The following is a 20,259-nucleotide window of genomic DNA, read 5'->3' as shown; positions in this document are numbered from 1 at the left end:
CTTACTTCAGACATTTAGCTAACGCATGACTACAACAAGAAAACACTATATATCAGAACTATATTTCAAAAAAGATAAGGAAATGGACAGATATGGGAGTTTAAAAGATTATCCTTAAAATTTAACACTGTTTTTGAAGGATTAGATATGTATTATGCCATTTTGTCCATAAATATTAAATAAATAAACATGGTTCATCTAATGTTTTTCAAATCTTGTAAGCTGACTAAGTCACAGACATGTTGAATCAATTTTAGGAAAAATAAGAATAGAATTTTAAATAGTTATAAAGATCAATTATGATAATTATAATTTAAAGACCTTGAATATCTTCAGTGGCTATTTCTTTTGGGGTAAAAACAACAACAAAAATCAGTGAGAGCACATGCTGCTTCACTCTGTTTTAAAGAACAGTACATTAGGATATATATCTGTTAATTGTAAGAAAGTATTTCATCCTTGAAAATTTCAGTTTTGAAAGTTTAAATGTGATTCTTTAAAGATATCACAAAATTTAAATTCTAAATATAGGAACCCAAAGTAGAACCCAGGAATCTGCATTTAATGCTTACAAGTAAGAGGTAAATGTCAAAATTATTTACAACCCCATTTATATCAGATTCAGCTGTCACAATCAATGATCACAAACATTATATCTGTTCTAAGACTCTTCCCTTTCAAAGTCATAATATTTCTGGAAATCCTTTATTATCTGGTAAGAATGTGTTCTTTAAAAACAAAACAAAACAGTTAAAGGAGTAGGTCTTTAGGGCCTTAGAGAGTCTACGTCTAACTTTTTCTATATAAAGTTATAAGGCATTGATAACCATATGTTAAAACAAATAATTCACAATAAAAATAGATCAAAACTCTCTTAAAAATATCTCCACTGAGACATCACAGAAAAGAATAAAGATCATATACAATCACCCATGTGTTCTTTAAGTTTCTACAGCAAAGAAAATACTTTTTTATTTTTGGCTTAAAGCGGACCTTATGCCTCTAATGGCAGATGTCCTTATACAACCATGTGGATTAGAGCTTAGGTCTCTCTAAAGTTACTGTGAAATTTACATATGTAAGTGTGTTGACTGCTATTGATGAAGATAAAAAAGTTAGTTAAAATACCCGGGATTATCATCAGTACTGCAATTCATCCTATAAAATTTTCTACTATACTGTTAACTTCGGTCTTAGACAAACAGCAGCATAGATTATGCTATCATGGTTTAAGACTTAAACTTTAAATAATGGTCAATGATTTAGTACATAGCCAGAATGTTTATAATAATAAAGTACATAAGAAACATAACTTTATTTTAATTTCAGTTAATAGAACTGAGCACTGGACACCTTGGAGCACAAAGGCAGAAATAAAGATCTCCATAAGTTAGAGTGGTGGTAGGGACGAAGGCGGGCTGTGGCGTGGGGTGCTAGCTAGCTTGCTAAAGCACATACCTGAGCTCCACTGGAGCACCGCAGCCCGGCTGTGTGTTGGTTATTTGCAAAGGCTGCCTGAACAAAATCCCCTTCATCATGCAAGCGCTGCTGTCTGCGCTACAGTAATAAAGAAATATACTAATAGATATAACCGCTTTAACTGCTAAGCAATCACTAGGAATTTGCAGTGCAATTGTTGGTTGGTTGGAAATGTTTTCTATGTCTCCAGATGGTATCTGTCCTTCAAGAAGCCATTCATTGTCTAGAAAACAAACAAATAAAAAGGCAAACTATTAAAGACTGTCTAAGAAGACACAGAGAAAACTGGGAAAAACTCAGAAAGACAGGTGCCATTCAGTCAAAAAATATTCACTAAAGTCTCTAGTGCCAGGCCCTGTCCTCCATGGGAAGGGCATTGATATAAGATACAGTGGACACCCATGAGAAATTCCCGGTCTAAGAATTTCTACATGTAATGGTTACAATTCTTCTTTTGTTTAAACAGTGTCTAAGTTTTTTTCTTACTAAAATGCAGCTGAACATTGCAACCATGGCTTTAGATCCTTAATTCCCAAAGTTAAAAAAGAAATCTACTTAGTATAATGAGATAATAGATCATTTTTATCGAGTAGATAAAAGCTTCAAGGATATAATCTAGCAACTGCAAAATGAACTTTATCTAGAGGACAATTCTGTGGTGACTCTCTAATTAAGGTGATGGTGAATTCTAAAATATCCAATCATAATAATGAAAATATTTTTAGAAATAGGCAACACTGCATATACAATCACTAAGTACAAAGAATATAAAAACTAAGATTGTTTACCTCTTTTTAATACATACGGCTCTTCCTAGATTTAAATACACAGACTATATATATACGTATGTATATCCAAACAAATATCTAATCACCCGGTGAAAAATCTGAAGCCTTTTTATATTAAAATTTCCTTACCTGTCTTTATTATTTCGAGCCTCCTTTCTGGAGGAACATTTGTGTCCTACTGAGGAGATACAGAATTATATGCACACTCAGCTCAGGAGTGTGAAAGACACCAAGAGCCGGATTTGGAAAGCACGTGAGATGCACTTCCACCCACTTTACGCAGCGTGTGGCATGACGCAGTGACTTCTCAGCGACTCGGGTACGAGTGCAGACCTGCACCGTCTTCAAGTCCTGATGAGATGCTGTGTCTGCTTTTCAGCTCTTCACTCTCTTTCCTTTGCTCTCAGCTGAGTCACTGGAGCACCTGTCCCTAGCAGTCCTCTCTTTCTGTTTATTGCTCCTAATATCCTTTTGATTAAAAAATCAAATTTAAGAAAAAATGTTAAATAAAAGTCAGGAGACGGTACAAGGTGAGAATCTGAAGAGTGAAGCACAGAGCTTTTATGCAGGAGCTTTTAAATAATCCTAAAATTCTACTTAACGTTTTTTTGGTTCATTGCTTGTTTCTGGACTGGGAAGTATAGTTTTCCTAATTCTTGATTTTTCAAGAGAACTTTTTAAATTTCAAATCAAGACAGGAAAATAATAAACTATGCTATTTTAACATCCAAATCTAGAAATGAAACATTTAGGATCTATAAAGTTGTAATATTTGCCAGTACTTTTTATGATTTTTTGGCTTAAAATTTTCATATATTCTATCCACTTTAAGTGTTTGTCTCCAAATAGCCAGCCAAAAGAGAAAATAGCCTTTAATCATATGTATACAAATTATACTCTGTAAAATAATTTAATTTTTAAAACCCTTAAAGGATTCGTGTTTGAAAACTTGTTTGCCCCTAAATAATAAGAATAGACAAAGGTTAACGCCGGGCATGGTGGCACACGGTTATAATCCCCGTGCTTGGGAGGCGGAGACAGGAGGATCACGCTGGTTTGAAGCCAGCTGTGCTGGCTTAAGAGACCCTATTTCCAAATAAAAATATAAAAATAGGTCTGGGAGTGTAGCCCAGGGGTAGAAGGGCTTCCAGGAACCCCAGTACCACCAAAAAAAAAAAAAAAAAAAAGAATAGACAAAGATTTTGGACAAGTGATGAAATAGCCATTTTCCCCATATACTGCTTCACTTTAATACTATCTGTATTTTATATTCCAATGGCATATTAATTTGGGTGTTTATCAAAGTGGAGTTAATCTGTCAATCAAAATAAATTAAAAAAATCAAAATACTGCTCTTTAATTACACAAGAGGAAATTAACTGACGCTCTCGATTGTTGTACTGCGTTCAGACCCATGGACACAGTCAAAACTTGGTTAAGCTGCAGTGTAGAACTTGTCTGACTCCAGAAGGTGTGGAGGGCCAAGGTTTGAGAACTCTTCTGTCCACTAAGCGAGCTCCAATGTCCAAGTACTGCCTGGCCAGCGGTTCCTTGTGAGGAGCCTGGCGGGTGGGTGGTTCCCCCGGGCTCAGTGATCACCCCCAAGCCAGCCTGGCAGACCCCAGGCGACAGTCTACCCAGCTCTCTGTCCTGGTTTGGATAGCAAGTTGGCCAGTGGCTTACGCCCTGAGAACGCATGGAGGTAAGAAGGCATGAAGCCAGAATCTGGACGATGTACAAGAAAAGTGTGTGAAGGGGTTCGAGGGGGAAGAGCTGCGGAGGAATGGAAGGCCAAGTGAGAAAGTGTGAAAGGATGGGGGACAGGACAGAGGTCACTTGAGACAAGAAGTCATACTCCTAGGGGTTCCAGACCAGGTATTTTGCTTTAGAATTGTTGTCCACTATGGTACGGCCGCTGGAAAGCACTGGCTTCGGGGAAGCAGTATACTGACTCCTTATCATCAGTAATGGCGAGGAGCCAGGTCACCCTGTGATTCACACACGGGAGAGGCGAATGGAGAAGAGTTACACCAGACAGTAAGCAAGAAGGCTGCACTCCATTTCTCTACTTCAGACCTTTAGCTCCAAGAGGTTTTTTTTGGGAACAAAAAGGAAGCAGTTTAAAATATGGGGAAAGATACTGGCAAGTCCATACCAAAGAAGCTGCTAAAAACAGACATGTAACTTTCAGTGAGTGAAGCCACTCTTTAAAAACAGGAGGATAGAATCTCAATGACTAAAGGACACTGCCAAAGTGGGCTTAGATCTGGATTCTTTTCATGAAATCGCCTTCAAATCTTGCCCACTCACAGAGTAAATATCACATAACAAATGTGAAAAATTATTAGATTAACCACGAAAATTTTATTATATATCTGCACTCTAAGATTATACTCATACCTTCAGCTGTTAGAAACCAGCAGCTGGGTGCGCCTTCCGTCAGCTTTGCTCCTGCCGGAAGGTCCAGCCTGAGCCTGAAGTGCAGAGTCTGGCCAGGGCGCGCAGTCACCAGGGAGAGCTCCACGCGCGGGGCAGACTTGGGCAGTCTGGGCGCTGTCTTCTGTTGTTCTGCCAGGAGTGGGCCGTCGACCACGGCATGTTCAGAACTGAACACAGGGAGCTGGAAGATCAGAAAACGTGTCATTGAAGAACAAGGGCTTCGCAGTGACTGAGAACGACAGAGCTTATTTTCTAGTTCAGTAGAAAAAATTTCTGTACCAATAAAACAAATTCCATTTTAGTCTAAATTAGAATGTTTGCCTAGATGTCCTTCAGATTATTTTGTGTGTACAGAAAAAGTTTGCTTTAGCAAAAGAAGAACCTACACTTAGGAAGAAGACAGAATTGTCCAATATGTTTATAAATGGCAGGGAATTAAAGCAAAATTTTAAAAATGTGAATGTAGTGAGTATAATCTACATTCTCTTAGAGTTTCCACTGCCAAGTATAAGATATTACTCATCTTCTATCAGATTTATATAAAGCTAGATGGCATTTTTAAAAAACAATTTAAAGCATATACCTTGAAAATTACTAGAACTTTAGGGAAAAAAATCTTACTTTTTTCAGATAAATGTGATACAGTAAAAGGTAGCCTGTAATGAACATTTTCCCTTAAAAATTCCATTAGAGACCCTTCCATTTCCTTAAAAAATGGTAATAACTTTTTAAAATTTCTCTCGTTCTAATTTTCGACGTATTGAGAAATGTGGCTTCAGAAGCTTCCTCTGGCAGATAATTTGCTAACAGACTTGGCACAGGAGTTGGAGATTACAGGATAACCTGAGGACCACTGCAGCGCCACCTGTACCCATGTGGCACACACGTGGGCTGTGTCAGTGCATCCACACGTTTAAAAGGAGATCTGAGAACTCTCCTTTTCTTCTTGAAGGTCCATCAAGTTCTCTCCAGTTTCCAGCATCGCTCTCTAACTCAGCACAGATAGAACTTTTAGGAATAACGGAATATCCTTAACGCGTCCTGCTGGTCAAGTGATAAAGAACACGGCAGAGGCTTCCACTTATGACAACTGACACTGGAAACGGCCTGAACCTACACCTCGGCCTGTGCCGTGAGAACCTCGGTATCAGCCTTAAAACCACACTCCCGACTTGGGCTTTAAGATGACTTACCACAGAAACTGTTCTTGCTTCCAAATCCAGCACTTTAATCTGATGATTATTGGTGTCTGCTACATACAGTAAGCGACCGTTCTCTCCAATACACAAGCCTCCTGGTTCATTAAAGGCCGACTCAGTGAAACTGCAGCTGACACCGTTACTCGTGTCTCCAGTCCCTGCTAAAGTTGTGCAGCTTTTTGTTTTTGGATCCACAACTTTAATCTGAAGGGGAAAAAAAATCATGTATCTGAAGACCAACACCAAGTCTGTGATACAGCGGTATAGCATCCGGAAAGCCAGCGCATTCTCAATAAAACTTAAAAGGAGGTATTTTCCTCTTTTCTTTTTGAAAAGCCAAATCTTCATATTACGGTCTCAAGGGGGAGATAGTATATCCTAAGAGCTAAACTACATAAACCCGTAGTTATAAATGTTTTTAGAAGCAATTTTGGATGAAATTATTTTTATAATTAGAAAAAATAATTTTATTGTTAGTTAAACCTAACTATTGTCAGTCCTGTCTCAATTATAAGTTTATGATCCTTCATCACAAGGTATTGTTATTATTCACTGATTTTTTGGTAAACACACACACACACACACACACACACACACACACACACACACTGAAACAACAGACACAGATGAAAATGCTTCTTCAGACGAAGCGACTTGCTACCAGGTTCTGCAACCGCGTGAGACCCCAAAACATTCACCTGCTAGCTGGCCTATTACTCTCCCAACAACTGGCCTTAATCCTTATTTCCTGAAACTGTTACTAAGCAGCTCTGAGGGGTCACGATCCACTGATGCCCACCCGCCACTGGACTTGGTCTAGTGCTTCCCCCAATTCAGGCATCGGCATAGCCTCCTGATGAAGAAGCGCAAGGGCAGCGCAGAGCAGGCTGGTCCACGGTGGCCAAGGCTGCCGTTCCTCTGCCGCAGAGCGACACTTGTGGGAGGTGCACAGCTCTCTCAGCATTTTAAATACCAGGGATGAGAGCAAGGCATTATACAACTCCGTCAGACTCGCCTTGTGATTGTAGGAGTCCGCCACGTAGAGCAGGCTTCTCCTCCTGTCCCACGCCACCCCGAGTGGGTGCTGAAGCTTTGCACTGATGCCCACTCCATCAACATCACCGAATGCAAACAGGTTCTATTTTTTCAAAGAGAAAGAAACAGCAATTATTAAACTTCTCAAAGAGCATTGCTTGGATATGAAGTTCTACATGCTATGAAAGGTCTGATTTTCATGTAAACAGGACTGGGTGCTAAATGCGGATGAGGAAGAAATGAAGGAATGTGCGCCTGTCTAGTCTCTGGGGCCGGGTCCTTTTGCTCACGAGAGCCCACACCTGGCAGGAACAGGGCTGCCATCTGGTGCTCTTCCCATTCACTCCAAATACCTGCTGTGCATTTTTCTCATTGATCTGGCAATCAGCATTTTATCCTTTATCTGCCTGAAGCCTTTGCATTTATACAGAATCAAGTAGAGGCAGTTTACTTTTTTCAGATGGCATTACTCATGTTTCTTTATATCCGTATTTCCTTTGGTTCGACTTCATTTTAACTCATGGCGAGGCCAAGAATGATGGCTCCTACAGCTCGCTCTCTCCCCCGGGTCCAGGGGCTGCCAGCCCGTCAGTGTCTGGCCCACGTGCCAGTGACTTCCTTACCATGGGATCTCTTTCTCCCCCCACGAGGTGCTTCACCGCTCCATCTGTCAGCGAGACGCTTCTCACTGTGCTGCTCTCACTGTCGGCTACAAACAGGCAGCTCCAGGGCTCCTCAGAGGCCACAGAGAGGCCGGAAGGCTGGGCAAAACCCGCCTTGTGCGGATAGGCATTGTTTCGGTTTTCTTCATTTCCACTTCCAGCAAACCGAAGGCAGGTTCCCTTTTTTAGCTCACTGAAAGGCAAGTTCATGGGAGGTGTCAACAAGTGGTGTCTTATGCCCAGTCTAGTTACTAAGCAAATGGATGTAGGTGACTGCATTAGTAGTGACAGCATTGTAAAAAATGGCCGAAAACACAACTAGTAACCTTGTCCTAGTTACGTGGTGCCAGTTAGCTTTAGCTATAGATTTTTCCAGTTATTACTTATTTAGCTCCTGTGTAGGGGCTCTTCTTCCACTTTTCTTCAACAATACATACAACTGAAACCATTCTCAAAGGCCAAACAGGAAATCCTGCTAGGATCAGAATGATAAAAATAAGGACCAGGTTGTTGGTAAGGTAGCTTCATTCCCACTTCATCTTGGCTTCTTAGCTTTGTGTAATACTAGGTTCTGAAATGGACCTAAAACGATTACCTAGCTCTTGGCAATTTAAAGCTTACATTTTCACTAAAAGTGTTTTGTGTTAGCCAGGCATGGTGGTGCACGCTTGTAATCTCAGTACTTGGGAGGCTGAGACAGAAGTATCGCAGGTTCTCAGCCAGCCTCAGCTACTTAGTGAGGCCCTCACAATTAGTGAGACCCCGTTTCAAAATAAAGAATAAAAAATAGGGCTGGGGGTATAGCTTGGAGGTAGACTGCCCTAGGTTCAATCCCCATTAACACACACACACACACACACACACACACACACACACACACACACGCAACACACACACAGTGTTCTTGCATATAAGTAGAAACTAGAGAAAGAGAAACTTTGAAAGAGAGCCAGGTCAAACATTACTATTTTAAGAAAATGATAGAGGATGACTATGCTACGTGAACTTACCAATTGTACAAAATCAATTTCATATATACACTAGGGAAATGTCTATTTAAGGAACTACTGAAATGATTTTTTTTTTTTTTTTTTTTGTAATTCAGACAAGTTTAGACCTTGGCTTTATGTCAGAGAAGCGATTAAGAAGACATGGTAGTGTGCGGTGCTATGGGAAGGGACGCAGCTGAGAATGCAGATGAGAGGACATGTGTGGGCCACTTCCAAACACGGCACACATGCAAGGGTCTAAATGGCCATTGCAAAATAAATAGGTGACATGCCTGATATGCCCCAGGGCTCAGGTGGTAGGAAGGAAGCGGGGGATGGAAGCCAGGGATAGGAACTTAGAAAACTAAGCTAATCAGAGAAATACGTATAATAATTAATATGCAAAACAAATACATTGAAAAGTAATTGCTCTAAGGAGTTTTTATACTTTAAAACAGAGTCCTTTTGAATAAAAGAGTGGGGAGAAACAGTAACTTTTAAAACATTATCACCTGAAGACTGGTCATAAGTAAGAATAGGGCCAATGTGATCTGAGTAACCACTTTCCTATTATGAACAAGAGTGACAACTCTACTTATTAGGAAATTTAGGCAGCCGTGACCATCTATGTCCAAGCAGCCATCACCCAGCACAGCATATTCTGGCAAGCTCTGTTACTTCTACTGCTGATAATAATTACGTCTCATGTACGCTACTGGGAACCTCACTGTTCAGGCTACTATCGTCTCCTGCCTGGATAACAGCACTGCCCCCTCCATGGTATCTCTGTCCCCAGTCTTGTCTACTCTGAACGCTGCCAGGGTTCTTTAAAAATACAGATCTAATCATGTCACTTCCCAGCTTAAAACTTTCTGTAAAGGCTTGCAGAATGTCCAGATCTGTGTGAAGGACTCACAGGCACCGGGTGATCTGCTTGGCTGACATCACTACTATCAGGTCTCGCCTGGAAAACCTCCACTCTCCCCATCCACCTCCCGCTCCTCCCTCCAGCAGGCCTTACTTCATACACTTTCCCAGGAAGCCTCCTTTGACACGTCAAATCTAATTAATAACAGGTATTCTTCTTTCTTATATAAGGGGCAATTTCAACATAAAGGATGTCGACAAGGATTCTTTTTACACACTATTTTTTAATTGTTTTCTGATCTGATTCTTCCTCTGCGAGCCCGCTGAGGACAGCAACCGCATGGTTTCATTAACAGAGTGAGACTATCATCACATTCCTAGTGCCTAGCACACAGTATATTCAAGAAATAATTTGGAGTATATTATACTTCAGGTTTTCTACTACATAACTTTCTACTTTCTACCCATACAGATAACTGAAATGGTCCTTACTTTCTATGGTGACTTCACAACCTTTCTGGCCTATGACTTTAATTTATTTATTCTGCAAAATTTTACCAAGCCCCTATTATGTACCAGATACTGTCCTAGGTACAGGGGACATGAAAATGAATGAGATGAGTTCCTTTCTTTAGGAGATGGTCTACTAGGAAGGAGAGAAGGAGGGGGAGAGAGCTGAGGAGGGAGGAGGGAGGAGGGAAGGCGGGTGCACTTACGGGGCAGTGGCATGACTACCTCTGGGCTACACACACACACACACACACACACACACACACACACACACACACACACACACACGGCAAAAAGACATTAAGTGTGAGAGCTGGAATTCAACCTTAGGCCTGACTACAAACAAAGGCTTCGTTACTGCCCTGCCTTGTGTACTCAACCATCTGAAGGAGTGACGGCAGATACTTGAGCACTTGAGCTGCGTGTCAGTAGATAAGGCCCCACCGCATATTTCTAGTTCTCTTTCTGGGTGCTCAGGACTGCTCCTCCCAGGCTCCTGGAGGTTGGGTGTGAACTCACCTAACTGGTGAAATGTGAGCAGAAGTGATGTGTGTCACTTCTGAGCAGAAGTTTAGGAGCTGGTGACCCACTCCTCCTCCTCTCTGGCTCTGCCAGGATGATGGGCAGAGCTCTGGGTGGGGCCGCTACATCACTCTGGGGGACAGAACAGTGCTCCCCAGCAACTCTGCCCTGAGAACACGGGTGGCTGGGTAGGCAGGATACCCAAGTACCTACTGACTAGAACAGTGGGTGCGGGGAGGCCAGCAGCTTGAGGAAGGGAACTCCGCGCACTCTGAGAGTGGCAGACACTTACTTCTTCTTGGGCAGTTTGCCAGAGTCCAGGAGGAGTGCCCATATCTGATGGGTCCCCGCCATGGCTATCCACAGGATGTCATCTTTCTGGGCCTCTGAACCTTTATAAAAATGAGCATTAATTATTACATACATATTTGATTAATATGAACATTCCAACTGCTTCAGAAATGTAAGTCTGTGGACAATAACAATGTTTATAAATCATCTGATAGGAAAGAGCAAAAATATCTGCAATGGTTTAAGTTGTTTTGAACATTGTGTGTGTGTGAGTGAGAGAGAGAGAGAGAAGTTTACTTCTTCAGACTTATAACTTTTTCTGCAACGATTTCACAAGAATCCTAGGTGTTCTTTTATTTATTTATTTATTTTCTTGTTTTGCAGGTCTGGGGATGGAACCCAGGGGCATTCGACCTCTGAGCTACACCTCCAGCCATATTTTTTATTCTTTATTTTGAAACCGGGTCTCATTGAGTTGCAGAGGGTCTCACTAAGTAGCTGAGGCTGTCTGTGGGCCGCGATCGTCCAGTCTCAGCCTCCCGAATGCTGGGATTACAAGCGTGCGCCACCATGTCCGGCTGTGTTCTTTTTTTAAGTGGAATACAGTGTGATAATTCAATACATGTATGTTATGTCTAATGATCAAAGTAGGATTATTAGTATTTCTGTCTTCTTAAAATTCTTAATAGCAGCATACTCCTTTGCATCTCTGGGAACAATGCAATGTTTTAACTATCTGATTTCTCATTTTTTATGTGACAGAAGACACATGCCACTATATTCTCCAAACTCTACCAGTCAAACACCTAGAGCAAGCCCCTAAGTGATACGCACTAATAACAGGTTCTCCCAGCAGTTCCCAAGAAAGGACTGGGCTTTTGTGAAATCAAAATATGCATTTCCATCACAGTATTAAATTTGGGACTCACACACAAATGAGAACAGTTATTTAAAAGTCCACTGGCTAATTGGCTGAGACTTTTTTTTTTTTAACAAAAAGATAAAGTTGACACAAAAAAGACCAAGAGCTGCTTACTAAAATTAATTTTCCAATTTTTTAGGGAGTGGATATTACAGCTTATTATGAGACAAAGTTCTATTTCTCAATTCTATTGTTAAAATATGTAAATATTTTAATTTAAATGGATTCTAAAGTGATTGAGATACTTTAAATCAATTTGGTTAGATATTATCTTATACTAAAAGAAGTATCTTATTATCTTATTTTATTGTATTTAATTTCAAGTATTTTGTATCCAGAAGAGCTCGTGTGTGTGTGTGTGTGTGTGTGTGTGTGTGTGTGTGTGTGTGTACTGTGGTGCTAGGGATCGACTCTGGGGGCATTCTATCTCTGAGCTACATTTTTAGCCCTTTTAAATTTTTTTTTTAATTTTTATACAGGGTCTCACTAGATTGCCGAGAGTCTCACTATGTTGCTGAAGGCTGGTCTAAAACTGCACTACTGCTGTTTTGTCAGCCTCCTAAGTACTGGGATCACCAGCCTGCGCCACCGGGCTTGGCTTCAAGTGTTTTTCAAATGGACACAAAACCCGATGATGATAATGGTGGTGTCAGGTAATTGTGGCTGCTATGTGCCAAACACTTTATAAAGATTCACTCCAATTTTCTCAAAAGCTCCATGAGATAAGACTAATTTATGGAAGAATAAGCAGAGGCCTGGAGAGTAGATAACTTTTCAGGCTCACAGAACTAGCAAATGAAAGAACTGAAATCTGAACCCAGGTGGTCCAGAAAAATCTACACCCTGAACGTGTCGCATATTGCCTCTTTCTCTGTGTTCTTAACTGCTATCGAGAGGAATCTAAGAAAGAGTATTTAATTTTTTCAGACTCAAATATGTCTGTATACATAAATTGTACTAAAAGTGACCCTGGTCCCCACATATTCTGGGGACTCAGTCTCTGCTTAATCACCTTGAAACTAGGTCAAAAGCTTTCCACAATTAATTTTTAACATACTACACTGCACCTTTGGTTACTCTAGGACTAAACTCTGGGACTACTAGAATGACCAGGACACCTAAGCTAATACAATATTCTGCTATTTTAGATATACTGACATTCAAATAAAAAGTTCAAGGCATATGAATACTTAGAATAATGCTTAGGAGTAGAGAGGCAGAGACACCCAGATGTGAAGCATGATCACTAACAAGCCTGGGCCTTCAGGTGTGTTGTGTGAGGGAGTGCAGACGCGTCACCAGCCGCCTGAGTGAGAAGTACACACCAGGTCTTCACAGGAGCGGCCACTCCCGTAGGGAGCATTAACAGGTGAATGTCTTACCAAGAGAGAACACCTGACAAGGCCCTCCGCTTATTACTGCCTATCTGTACTCAATCTCCAATAACCCCAAGGTTATACACTTCTCAGCATTAAACAAAGATGAGCTCATGTTTCTGCTTAGATGACGGTATTTTAACTAAGGAAATGGCAAAACAAAGCAACCCAAACAAACAAAAACTTCAGTAAGTAATATAAACAAAAAGGCCCAGAAAGTCCACAAACTGAGTAACTCATATTAATTTTAGTTTAACTTGGAATATTTTCCACTCATGATTTCCAAAGCCTGCATTTATTCAATAACATGTCTAGAATACCACATGAAGAACTGTATAAATGGTTATGGTTTCCAGTATACTACTTGCCCCCCCCCCCCGCGCCCCCTGAACGGAACTAATTATTCTTATGGTCAGGAAGTGGACCACTAAAGGAACGGGTTCCTGTGAGCGCGCCTCTCCTCTACTTCCCGGCTGCGGGACCTGGGCTTCTGGATTTGAGTCCCTGCAGCATCGTTTTTCGTGGGCCTCAATTTTCTCATCTGTTAAATGAGGACATCACTGGCCACTTCATAAGGCTGTTGGGAGGAATGAACAAGACAGTGAGAGCAAAGTGCCTGGTGTGGTGCTGGCATGTCAGATGCTCCAGATACCCCGCCTTCACCTCCTCATCGTGAGCCCCTCCGCCGTCTTCCCAGGAGGCTCGCTCACCTGCAGACCAGTGTGACGCAGCCCTCTGCTCAGGCCTCCTTTCTGCTCCCTGTGTACGCATGCTCCTTCCTCGCTCCCCCTGACCTCGTCTTATTTGCTTTCTAGCATTTGCCACTATCTTACATGTTACATGTTTTGTTTACCGCTTTTCTTCTCTACTGAGAAAGACATCTGAGAGGGCGGCAGCAGCTTTGTTTCACTATCAACAACTAGACTAGTGCATGGCACAAAGTGTGTTGTTCAGGAAATATATGTTGAAGAGTGAACTTTTCCATAGAACCTCAAGAAAGTGTTGTCCTTTCTGTCACTGTATCTGTGAGCCCTAGAGTTAGCTAATAACGGCTGGCATTTTCTAACAGTACCAATGACTCATCCCTGAGCAAAGAGGTGGACAGTAAGTGTAAATCTATGTGAACATCCTCTAGAGCAGGCTGCTGAATGGGTGGAGTCACCCTGAAAACACTGAGTATTTGAGGTGTCAGAGCTGTATGATGATATAATCATGCCAGAACATTCATATAATGAATACATTATTATAACTACTCTTATTTCTTCTTTATCTTTTAAAAATATCAAAATGTAGGTGGATTATATTGCCTATAAATTTTGCTTTAAGTAAAGGAGTTTTTGCAAAAAATTTATTATAGGAAGGGGGATTTGAAACCTGACAGGGCTCAGAACTCTGAAGTCACAAATAAAAGTGACACTTTTTAATATCTCTAACACGATCCCAATCACAATGAAAGCTTAGTAAACTAGGACCAGAGGGAAATATACTTAATCTTGTTAAGAATACTTTATTTTGTGGGGGTAGGTACTGGGATTGAACCCGAAGATATTCTACCTTCAAGCTATACCCCTAGCCCTATTTTTTTTTTAAACAGGGTCTTACTAGGTAGCTGAGGCTGCCTTAAACCTATAATCCTCCCATCTCAGCCTCCCAGTTCTTGGATTACAGGCATGCACCATCGTGTCTAGAAGAAAATGCTTTCAAAAGACTCTGCAGCAAACATGACATTTAACAGTGCAATGCTGCGAACACTTCCCTCTGTGAACAGAAATGAGACGAATATACCTCCTACCAACACTTCCACGCAGCGTTCTATTAGTCCTAGTTGTGCAACAAAATAGTAAAAAGACTAAGAATTAGAAACAAAACTGCGTTTATTAGAAGATGACACGATTATATAGGAAGAAAATCTTTTAAATTTGCAGAGAGACTATTAGAACTCATGAGTGAATTTAGCAAGGTTGTTGGATATATGGTCATTAAAAAGGAATAAATTTTATTTCTGTGCCAGAAAATAAATTGAAAAATTTTTATAATGGTACTAAAAGGCATCGAATACCCAAAGAATGTACATGCCCTCTTCACTGAGAATCTCTACTGCACAGTGGTGACATGACTGATGGAATCCTCCATCCTCCCAGCCTCGCAGTCAAGAACCCCGGAGTCACCCCATTCCTTCTTTCTCCCATGGTCACACGGGAGCCGCTCTCAAATCCTGTTGTCTCCTCAGTTAAGATAGACCCACAACCTGACCGCCTCGCACGTGGCCTCCCTTCACGTAAGCCACCCAGAGGTGACTCCACGGCCGACCGCCTCGTTCATCTGTCACAGTATCTCTACCCTGAAACAGCCTCTCCTTCACATGGATGCCCTACCCTGAGAAAAGCTGGGAAAAGTGAGTTAGGCAAATTTAATTATGAGCCCAAGAAATTTCCAGAGCCCCTGTCATGGCGAAGAAGAACTATGCTAGTGGCTATCTGACTGAAAGACCAAAGTGGCCTTCATTGTCTAGCTCTCTGAACAGGGCAGTCTAGCTCAGCTGGGGTTTACTACATATACACAGAGGCAAAGCTTCACAGTCACAAAGTGTGTGCATTTGTTTGGCCTTGATCTGTGTATGGATTTTCTTGTCAGAGCAATGAGAAAAACAGCATAGCAGCACAGGCTACACCAGGTCTCTGGGATTCTATGCATGGACTGGTGAGGACGGCCCGCGATGCCACGCAGAACACTTCCTATGTCGAATGCACCGAGCGCTGTGCATGGATGATACGCTCTCCTTGAACAACCTTGGAAAGTCTTATCATCATTATCTTCTTCATTTAATAAAATGAAACTGAAATTCAAAGATGTTAAATAATTTGCTAAAATTCACCGAGCTAAAGCTGAGTGTGAGTTCATTAGTGAATCTGCCTTTACGGGTGTTCTGATAAGAATGAAAAAGCCGCAGCAGTGGGCCATGCTCTTCTGTTCTTCCTTGGCCCATTTTCTGAGCCTTGGCTCTAACCCTCTGCCCTTCTCTCTGTGGCCCCTAAGTATTTTTCCAAGTGCCCTGCTTTCCCATTTCTGGTTTAGTTCAGAATGTAAGCATGTCTTTGTGACTTTCATGACAAAACTTTATCTTATGGCAAACAGTAATAGCAACAACTTGCAGAGTACTTTCTATGCACTGAGCACTATCAATTATCATAATCTTCACGGCCTTGGAGGTGGGGCTACTTGCACCTTCTCTTTAGAGGAGGTTATGCAGGCATAAAGAGGCTAGGGAGCTTGTCTAAAGTCACATAGGACCCGACGAGGCACGTGGAGCCCAGCAGTCTGAGTCCAGTCCACAGTCACAGCACCACACAAACCCTTTGTACAAGGAGTTTCCACCCTGCCTTGCGGTTTGTTTCACTGAGGGCTAAAAGGGTTGCATTTTGCAGGCAAAAGTAGGGTTTAAAAAGGGAAAACAGGCTGAGACAAGAGGACTGCAGGTTCGAGACCAGCAAATTGTGAGGCTCTCCACAACTAAGTGAGACCCTGTTTCAAAATAAAGAAGAAATAAATCTGGGGGTGTAGGTGGAGGTAGAATGCCTCTGGGTTCAATCCCCAGTACCATACACCAAAAAAGAAAAGGAAAGCAGAAAGGTGGCCTGGCATTTATAATATCTATCCAATGACAAGAGTCCTACTGCAATTTGCCTGTTCATCCTGAGTGTGGACGCTAACGCCTACAGCACATCAGTGAGTAGGGATAATACCCTGTTCCTTCTATAACAGGAATGTGGTATTAGTGAACATTTCAATTTTAAATTAAGAGTGCACTTAGTATAACTGGATTTCAATACTCAAGATGAAAAAAAGGCAATGCTAAAAGCTGAAAAGGTTTTGAAAGTATTTTAAAAGGCAAAACCTCTCAAAGCTATCAAAAAGATTACAGAAATCATTTCAGAAAATAAGAATCAACAAATGAAATATAAAACTTACCTGAAATTCAGCTTCTAAAACTTCTATGTTATTTTAAGCAACTCTGACCAGCTCTCCCTTGAAGGCCTCTACGTAACGCTATTTAGTGTAAACAGACTTGTCTCCACAGGCCCTAATGCCACTATGAAGCAAAGTCTAGGGCCGCTAGGGCAAAGGAGCAAGTGTCACCGCAGGGCACAGGAAAGACCAATCGCAGCCGGAAAATACCAATTTAGCTGGGCAGAGGGAAGCCGTGCCTGAGGAGGGGAAGGGGCTGTCTCTTATCAAAGAGGCACCCAGACTCAAGTAGAGGTGTCCTGCTGGGAGAGATGCAGGCCACCCCCAGACACTGTAGCTGCCAGAGAGGAGGGACAGGAGCTTGAACAGTTCCTATCTCACTCCTCCCTGTCTAGGCACTCAGGAATTTCTTAGGACCTGGCTGGGTCAGCACAACAGGAATGCCTCATCCCCAACTGAGGCCTGGAGCAGAGTAACCCAGAGCAGAAAGCCTTAGATGTTGGGGGAGCCCCGTGCTCTGAGGGGGCCACTGCAGCTATGAGCCTGGAGACTCAAAGCCCAGCGTCGAGCACTCCCAGAAAGAAAACCCAGCACCTCTGCCCCCTGCCCCCACCCCTGGGCTGAGCCTACGCCATAGGCACGCCGGCCCCGCAAGAGGCAGTACAGTCACCAGAGGCCAGTCAGCTACTGCCCACACTGACTCAGCCTCCCATAATAAAGGCATAAACATTGTTTATTCCAGCCTCTACCATTCCACGTGAGGTGGCTGGCCTGCAATAAACCATGAGAAGACACACGTAAAAGCAAGGGAAAAATCATCCTTTTTCTTTGGGTACTGGGTTTCAAACTCAGGGCATTCTGCCTCTGAGCTACATGCCTAGTTCTATTTTATTTTTATTTTGAAACAGGTCTTGCTAGGTTGATGAGTCTCACTACTTGCTAAGGCTGTCCTAGAACCTGCGATCCTCCTGTCTCAGCCTCCCAAGTACTGAGATTATAGGCGTGCGGCACCATGCCAGGCCAAACTATCCATTTTCAAGCAACGAGTCAACAGAACCAGACTCAGAGATGACTGGAAATGTGGAACTCTCCAACCCTGACTGTGAAATAACTATGCTTACAAGTTAAAGAGTCCAGAGAGAAAAAGGTGGTCAGCATGCCTAAATAGAGGGGACACTGCAGCCGAAAGAGGGGCTCTGCAAGAAGGAAGAAACTACAAATTCTGAATTCCTCCAAGAGGCTCAGCTGGTGACTAGACACATCTGAGGAAAGAATTAGTGACCCTGAAGAAAAGTCCTTGGAGTTACCAAGCCAGCACAAAAGGAAAAGTAGTAAAAGGAAAACAAGAGCACAATATGTAAGACTTGTTGAATGTACTCTCAAGGAGTGTGATGTGGGAGGACCTGAAGTCCCAGAGAGAAAAGAGCGGCCGAAGACACATTTAGAGAGGCAATGGGTAAGGACTTCTTGAAAATAACAAAGGATACCAAACCATGGATTAAAGATTCCAGGCAGGATAATTTACAGAACAGTAAACTCTGAAAACCAAAGGCTTAAGGACGAACCTCTCAAATTTTGGACATAATGATACAACTCATTTTCAAAATAAAAATGTATTGGTCATATTGCATAAAATGCATTCCTTCAAAATTTTCTGCCTTTTTTTTTTTTTTTGGTGTGTTTGTGTGGTACTGGAGATTGAACTCAGGGGCCTTCTACTTCTGACCTACACCCCTAGCCCTATTTTATTCTTTATGTTAAAACGGCCTTGCTAAGTTGTGGAGGGCCTCACAAGTTACCGAGGCTGGCTGTGAAACTGTGATCCTCCTGTTTCGGCCTCCCGAGTGCTGGGATAACAAGCCTGGGCCACCGTGCCTGGCTCCAAAATTTTCTGATTTTTTAAAGAAAAATATTTTAATGGCATTTTACAGAATATCAACAGAAGTAACAAAAACATATTAAGTACCTAAGTACCCAAAACTGTAGATAATCAGACTAGCACACAAAATAGTTGGATTTTGACCATTAAAGGTTGCATAAGAAAAGCTAAATTTCTATCTAGGGAAAATGCCGATTAAAGGGCCAAAGAAGGTCAATGGATTTAGGTACATTGTCCTTTTAGTAAATAACTCCCAGTCAGGCATAGACTAAAGCGCTTAGACTGGCAGGGGTTTTGATCTTTAATAAAACAGTTTTTAAGGCATTAGTGGAATCAACGCAGAGTTGATACACATTGTAGGAAATGGCAAAGTATCTCCTAAAAAATTAAATTTATTGTAGTCAATAGTTGTTTTTCATGCATGATGAAGTCCTGACTCTACAGTGAGAATAATAAATGAGAAATAAAAATGAGTAGCCGGGCACCATGGCACACTCCTATAATCCCAGTACTTGGGGGGCTGAAACAGGAGAATCACAGGTTCAAGGCCAGCTGCAGAAACTTAGCAAGACTCTGTTTCAATCCCCAGTACCAGAAAACAAACACAAAAACAAAAACCACAGTAGTAAAGAAATTCATTTTTATAAGAATCACTTCAATGTAATTATTTTTATCCCTTTATCACTATAATGATATAATTTGGTTAAATATTCAGGTATTATGTAAAACAGATATATACATGCTATCTGTAAGTTACATATAATAATAATCAGAGGTATTTCAAGCCTCTTTCTCTAATTTCTCTGTAAAGAATGTCTATAAAACTGGAACCCTTTGTAAGGCATATTATTCAACTGTGTATTCACCCTTATTAGTTTTCATTCTCTTTGCCTAATCTTTTTTTTTTTTTTTTTTTTTTTTTTTTTTTACTATGGCTCTCGCACTTTTTATTTTGAAATAAAGTCTCACAAAGTTGCAAGGGTCTTGCTGTAAGTTGCTGAGGCTGGCTGTGAACCTGCGATCCTCCTGTCTCAGCCTCCCAAGTACGGGGATTATAATAAGCATGTGCCACCATGCCCGGCTTCCAGCCTGCTTTTCTATTTCTAGTTTGAGACAGGGTCTTGCTAAATTGCCAATGCTGGCCTCCGACTTGTGATCCTCCTGCTTCAGTCTCCTGAGTGGCTGGCATTAGAGGCCTATACCACAGTGCCCTGAAACTATTTAAATTTTAGTTGAATGTGCATATTCAGGAACATATGTTACATATAAAGTTTAAGTAACTAAATACCAATGTGGACACCTATTTGCAAGCTTACTAAAGAACATTACTTGAAA

General features: G+C 41.5%; 1 protein-coding gene across 1 annotated transcript in view; it reads right to left on the bottom strand.

The window, feature by feature from the left end:
• Positions 1 to 1,445: 1,445 nt before the first annotated feature.
• Positions 1,446 to 20,259, bottom strand: part of NHLRC2 (NHL repeat containing 2) — a gene marked incomplete at both ends in the record, with an annotated part of 51,437 nt that continues 32,623 nt past the window's right edge. The window contains 6 exons of the mRNA XM_080694011.1: positions 1,446 to 1,702; positions 4,668 to 4,887; positions 5,900 to 6,109; positions 6,921 to 7,043; positions 7,564 to 7,795; positions 10,783 to 10,882. Coding sequence (XP_080550137.1) covers positions 1,446 to 1,702; positions 4,668 to 4,887; positions 5,900 to 6,109; positions 6,921 to 7,043; positions 7,564 to 7,795; positions 10,783 to 10,882 — 1,142 coding nt within the window. The remainder of the gene's footprint in view (positions 1,703 to 4,667; positions 4,888 to 5,899; positions 6,110 to 6,920; positions 7,044 to 7,563; positions 7,796 to 10,782; positions 10,883 to 20,259) is intronic.

The sequence above is a fragment of the Muscardinus avellanarius genome (genome assembly GCF_963383645.1).
Source record: "Muscardinus avellanarius genome assembly, chromosome: 4".
In the NCBI taxonomy this organism is placed as follows: domain Eukaryota; kingdom Metazoa; phylum Chordata; class Mammalia; order Rodentia; family Gliridae; genus Muscardinus; species Muscardinus avellanarius.
Note: the sequence above shows the minus strand (reverse complement) of the source record. Positions and strands in the feature narration are given on the sequence as shown.